The 6,235-nt window shown below is 62.3% G+C and overlaps 1 protein-coding gene and 1 pseudogene across 1 annotated transcript in view; one reads left to right on the top strand and one right to left on the bottom strand.

Moving 5' to 3' along the window:
* ADAMTS4 (ADAM metallopeptidase with thrombospondin type 1 motif 4) overlaps positions 1 to 3,915 on the top strand; it is a 22,492-nt gene extending 18,577 nt beyond the window's left edge. The window contains exons 6-11 of the mRNA XM_019623094.2: positions 11 to 181; positions 275 to 561; positions 2,086 to 2,272; positions 2,361 to 2,527; positions 2,600 to 2,775; positions 3,373 to 3,915. Coding sequence (XP_019478639.1) covers positions 11 to 181; positions 275 to 561; positions 2,086 to 2,272; positions 2,361 to 2,527; positions 2,600 to 2,775; positions 3,373 to 3,775 — 1,391 coding nt within the window. The 3' untranslated portion in view covers positions 3,776 to 3,915. The remainder of the gene's footprint in view (positions 1 to 10; positions 182 to 274; positions 562 to 2,085; positions 2,273 to 2,360; positions 2,528 to 2,599; positions 2,776 to 3,372) is intronic.
* LOC100547765 lies at positions 3,906 to 6,229 on the bottom strand (annotated as a pseudogene).
* Positions 6,230 to 6,235: the final 6 nt, after the last annotated feature.

Genomic DNA, 6,235 nt, shown 5'->3' with positions numbered 1-6,235 from the left:
CCCACCTCAGGCCACGTGCTCAGCATGCCACACGACGACTCGCAGCGCTGCCTGGAGCTCAACAGCCCCACGGGCTCCTCACGCCGCGTGATGGCACCGGTGATGGGTTCAGTGCCGCCAGGAGAGATGTGGTCCCCATGCAGCGCCCACTTCATCACCGACTTCCTGGACAACGGCCACGGTACGACCCCACGTTGTCCCCATCGCTTTGGGGACGTCCCCTCAGCTCTGCCCCTTCCCCACTTCGGGGCTCAGCGCTGTCTCCTCCACGCAGGTCGCTGCCTTTTGGATAAACCCACCGAATGGCTGCGGTTGCCGTCGGCGCTGCCCGGCGCGGCGTATCCAGCAGATCGGCAGTGCCAGCTGGCATTTGGCCCCGATTCACGGCACTGCGGGGACGTGCAGCCCTCCTGCGCTGCTCTGTGGTGCAGCGGCCGTGCTGGAGGGAGAGCAGTTTGCCAAACCAAGCACTTCCCATGGGCTGACGGCACGCCGTGCGCGCCGGGACGGGTGTGTGTCAGCGGGCAGTGCGTGGACATGGCCACCATGGAACAGCTCCGGGTGAGCGGCGGGGATCCGAGCGGGGTTTCGAGCTTGGGGGTGGGTTGGTGGTGTGGCTTTGACCCATAGATGGCCGTGGAGGGGTCCTGGTGTTGGGTTCATGGGGTGGTTTTCCTTGTAGAACTCATGGTTAGATCCCAGCGTTGGGTTCACGGTGGTTTTCCCCATGGATGGGGACTGGTGTTGGGTTCACAGTGTTTTTTCCCCCACAGATGGGTCCTGGTGTTGGGTTCAGTGTTGTTTTCCCCATAGATGGGTCCTGGTGTTGGGTTCATGGCGTTTTTTCCCCACAGATGGGTCCTGGAGTTGAGTTCACAGCGTGGTTTTCCCCATAGATCCCCACAGATGGGTCCTGGTGTCGGGTTCACAGTGTTTTTTCCCCCACAGATGGGTCCTGGTCTTGGGTTCACAGCATGGTTTTCCCCATAGATCCCATGGATGGGTCCCGGTGTTTGGTTCAGTGTTTTCTCCTACAGATGGGTCCTGGAGTTGGGTTGACAGCGTGGTTTTCCCCACAGATGGGTCCTGGTGTTGGGTTCACAGTGTGGTTTTCCCCACAGATCCCCATAGATGGGTCCTGGTGTTGGGTTCACAGTGTGGTTTTCCCCATAGATCCCCACAGATGGATCCTGGTGTTGAGTTCAGTGTGGTTTTCCCCACAGATGGGTCCTGGAGTTGGGTTCAGTGTTGTTTTCCCCATAGATGGGTCCTGGTATTGGATTCACAGTGTGGTTTTCCCCACAGATGGGTCCTGGTGTTGGGTTCATGGTGTTTTTTCCCACAGATGGGTCCTGGAGTTGGGTTCACAGCCTGGTTTTCCCCACAGATGGGTCCTGGTGTTGGGTTCATGGTGTTTTTTCCCTACAGATGGGTCCTGGTGTTGGGTTCACAGTGTGGTTTTCCCCACAGATTGATCCTGGTGTTGGGTTCATGGCGTTTTTTCCCCACAGATGGGTCCTGGAGTTGAGTTCACAGCGTGGTTTTCCCCATGGATGGGGACTGGTGTTGGGTTCACTGAATGGTTTTCCCCATAGATCCCATGGATGGGTCCCGGTGTTTGGTTCAGTGTTTTCTCCTACAGATGGGTCTTGGAGTTGGGTTGACAGCGTGGTTTTCCCCACAGATGGGTCCTGGTGTTGGGTTCATGGCGTTTTTTCCCCACAGATGGGTCCTGGAGTTGAGTTCACAGCGTGGTTTTCCCCATAGATCCCCACAGATGGGTCCTGGTGTTGGGTTCACAGCATGGTTTTCCCCATGGATGGGGACTGGTGTTGGGTTCACTGAATGGTTTTCCCCATAGATCCCATGGATGGGTCCCAGTGTTTGGTTCAGTGTTTTCTCCTACAGATGGGTCCTGGAGTTGGGTTCACAGCGTCGTTTTCCCCACAGATCCCCACAGATGGGTCCTGGTGTTGGGTTCACAGCCTGGTTTTCCCCACAGATGGGTCCTGGTGTTGGGTTCACAGCCTGGTTTTCCCCACAGATGGGTCCTGGAGTTGGGTTCACGGTGTTTTTCCCCCCCAGATCCCCGTGGATGGCTCCTGGGGGCCATGGGCTCCATGGAGCAGCTGTTCCCGTAGCTGTGGCGGCGGCGTCAGCTCCTCGCACCGCTTCTGCTCCCGGCCCACGCCGCGCAACGGCGGCCGCTTCTGCCGCGGGGAGCGACTCCGCTTCCGCTCCTGCAACGTCGCGGAATGCCCCGGGCGCAGCGGTGAGTGGGGCCGAGCCGTGGGGCAGAGCGCGGATCCGTGGGTCACCTCCCATCGCTAACGCACCCCATCCATCCCCACACACTGCAGCATTCCGGGAGGAGCAATGCGCAGCCTACAACCACCGCGTCGTTTCGCCGGCGCTGCCGGCGGTGGGCGATTGGGTGCCGCGATACGGCGGCGTCGCCGAGGAGGACCGTTGCAAATTGACGTGCCAATCCCGGAGTTTGGGGGTTTACCACGTGCTGCAGCCACGGGTGAGTTTCCCCTCGTCTCCTCCGTCCGGTGGCACCACGCCGTGCTGATGCGGTGCCGATGCCGCGCCGCAGGTCGTGGATGGGACGCCGTGCTCGGCGGAGGGCAGCGGGGTTTGCGTGAGGGGTCGCTGCGTCCCCGCCGGCTGCGACCGCGTCATCGGCTCCAAGAAGAAGTTTGACAAATGCATGCAGTGTGGTGGCGACGGCTCCGGCTGCACCAAGGTGTCCGGGTCCTTCACCGCGCCCCGGTGAGCACTCAGGGGGTGGGGGCACCTATGGGTGTTTGGGGTGTCCTTTCTGCGGCCCCTTCTGACCCCACAGAAGCTCCAGTTGCTCCTTCCAACCTGCGCCCTCCTAACTCTACACCCTCTCATCTCTTCTCCTGTCCCCCGCCGACCCCGGCATCCCCTCTTCTGGCTCTGCCGTCCCCCTCCCCATCGCCCATCCTGGCCCCAATTTCCCCCCCATCACCCCTTGCATCTCCTCCACCTCCTCTTCCAAGCCTACTGTCCCCTCCATTGCCCCCCCTGAGCCCATCGTCCCCTCTTCTGGCTCTGCCATCTCCTCCATCGCCCCTCCTGGCCCCAATTTCCCCTCCATCATCCCTAACACCCTCTCTATCTCCTCTTCTGCCCCGTTTGTCCCCTCATCACCACCTCCCAACCCCTCCATCGCTCCTCCTGGCCCCGACTTCCCCTTCACTGCCCCAACATCCCCTCCACCTCCTCTTCTGACACATCTGTCCCCTCCGCTGCCCCTTCCGACCCCACATCCACCCTCCCCCGTCCCTCCAATCCCCACCCCCATCTCTTCCTAACCCCCCTACCCATCCAATCACCCCACAGCTACGGCTACAACGACGTGATCACCATCCCAGCGGGCGCCACGCACCTCCTGGTCCGCCAGGGCTCACCGCACGGCACCCACGGTGACAACGTCTACCTGGCACTCCGAAAACCCTCCGGCCAAGCTCTGCTCAACGGTGGCTTCATCCTGGTGCCGTCAGAGCACACGGTGACGTTGCCAGGCGGTGCGACGGTGCGGTACAACGGTGCCAAGGCCGTCCCCGAGGTGTTGGCGTGTCGGGGGCCATTGCTGGAGCCTGTGGTGCTGCAGGCTTTGGTGGTGGATGAGAAGCGCCCGCCCCGTTTGAAATACAGCTTCTTCATCCCCCGAAAAGCAGCAACCACGGCGTGGGAGAAACAGAAAGCAGAGATTTTGGAGATCCTCCGGCAGCGCCGGGCGTAGCTGTGGCTTTATTGGGTTTATTGTGTCTACCTCAGCCCCTCCCGGGGGTCTCAGCCCTGGGCTGGCCTCGGGGTACCCCCACAAGGTCCCCCTCTGTGCACCTATTGGGTGGTGGGGGTTTATTTAAAGCTATTTATGGAGCTCTGCTCTCTGCTTTGGAGTTACTGGACTGCCCCTCTGCACAGTGGGGGCTGAGCTGATCCCTCTCCCCTCCATGATGATGGTGCTGCCAACATTGGGTACAATGGGGTTTGTTGGGTGCCCCCACCCAGAGCCAGAAATCCTCTCCTTGGTGCCACGCAGCGTCATGAATTGGGGCCATCCCTGAACCCGTATGGGGTGTCTGCGATGTGGGGGGCAGGACCCCCTGAACACAGAGCTGGGGACCCCCTGGACCTCGATCTATGGGGTGCCTGATCTGTGGGGCAAGACCTCCTGAGCACGGACGCATGGATGCCCCAGCACCTCTACGAGGTACCCAAACTTTGGGGCATGACTTCCTGATCATAGAGACCCCCCAGGACCTCTATGGGGTGCCCAATCTTTGGGGCTGGACCCCCCAAACACAGAGCTGGAGATCCTGAGGACCCAACGGGTGCCCAATTTTTGGGGCACAACTCCCTGAACACAGAGCTGGACTCTCAGAACCTCTCTGGGCTACCCAAACTTTGGGGCATCAGCACCCCTTGGGGCACCAATGCCCCCCCCCAGCCATTCTATGGGGCTCAGACATCGCCGTGGGGCAGGGGGCTGTACGTGGGGCGGGATGGGGTGCTGCAGGGGCAGAGCCAGCTGAGCACACAGCCTCCCCCGAACACCTCCTGCAGTGCTGCTGCCCACGCTCGTCCCCCACACGCCTCCTTTGAGCCCCGCTTGTGGGGTTGCTCCGTGAGGATGGACACCACCTACGGGGTTGGGGACAGAGATGTCACCGCCTGCCCCACTGCCACCCACCCACCCCACAGCGCCCCACCGACCTGATCATAAAACACAACGGTGACAAAAATGCCAAAGAGGAGGGACTCCAGCAGCAGCACGATGCAGTGAGTGCTGTGGGACAGCAGTGGGGCTGAGGGCTGATGTGGGGTGGCCCCCGGTCCCCCACATGACCCCACACTCATGTCTGGATGCGGTTTTCGGTGCCATCTCCTCCCGATGGTCCCAACCACACAGCCAACACCAACCCCGCTGCATAGGCACTGGTCAGGCCTGGTATGGGGCGAGCAGTGAGCCGGAACCCACAGCTGTAGGGCTGAGCCCTTAGCTATGGGGCCGAGCCCCACATCCCCCAACTTACCATCCCACAACTTACCAGTGTAAAAGAGGAACTGGATGAAGTATTTCTGGTTCAGTTCCCCGATGCAGTTATTTATCCTGCAGACAAACAGGGGTGATGACATCTTCGTGTCTGCTGTCCCCATCCTTTGGGGTCTGGGGGTGTCCTAATGAGGGGGGGGGAGCCCAGACACCCACCAGGGGCAGTGATGGTCCATGCGGCGCACGCAGCGGTGGCACACACGGCAGTGGTGGGCACGGGGAGGGCGATACGCCTCACAGCGACTGCACAGCGTCCACTCATCCGAGTTCTGGGGGTGGAAGGAACGGGGCGGCACTCAGCGTAGGGCCCCCAGCCCATAGCAGCAGCCCCCCACCACCTCATAGCAGCCTCCAGGGGCTCACCCGCTCCGTTGGGTGCAGGTCTGAGAAGTCGATGGCGGTGCCGGGGAGGGGAACCACACCTGGGGGTCGGGGGTGGGGTGAACAAATGCTTGCTTTATTGAGACCCCCATATAAATACAAGTGGGGGACCCCCATGAACGTAAGTGGGGGGGGGGGGTGGCACTCACCGGGGTCGGCAAAGACGGCGCGGGTGTGGGAGGCCAAAAGCAGAAGCACCAGGAGGTTGAACGTCACTGCATGGATGGGGCACCACGGGCTGAAGGGCGGGGGGCACAGGGTGACCCCCAGCACCCAGAGCCCCGCGGGGACCCTGCACAATCAGTGCCCCACAGCCACGGAGATCCCAAAGACCTGCGAACCCCATCCAGCCTCGGGGATCCCAGAGACGCGGCGCCCCATGGATCCCCCGCGGGGGACACCACAGCCACCGACCCACGGATCTAGGAGAGAACCCTGCGCCCCACGGGCCCCACGGGACCCCAAGCACCCCATGGGGGCACCCAGAGCGTCCCCGCAGCCCGCTGGAGGATCCCACAGGGCCGAGCCCCCCAAGGAGCCACGAAGCCGAAGGGGTCCCGGTGCCCCCGCAGACCCCACACCCCGCCATAGGCCCCACAGCCTCTCTGCCCGCCCCGTAGGGCGCCCCATAGACAGCCCCGGCTCCTCCCTTTGGCACCTGGCTCGCAGCGCGGGCTGCGGCAGGACGTGGGCGAGCACGGCGTAGTCGGCGTAGCCCACGCTGAGGTAGGCGAGCAGCGGGCAGAGCGCTCCGCACGGATC

Source organism: Meleagris gallopavo, chromosome 27, assembly GCF_000146605.3.
Source record: "Meleagris gallopavo isolate NT-WF06-2002-E0010 breed Aviagen turkey brand Nicholas breeding stock chromosome 27, Turkey_5.1, whole genome shotgun sequence".
Classification (NCBI taxonomy): Eukaryota; Metazoa; Chordata; class Aves; order Galliformes; family Phasianidae; genus Meleagris; species Meleagris gallopavo.
Note: the sequence above shows the minus strand (reverse complement) of the source record. Positions and strands in the feature narration are given on the sequence as shown.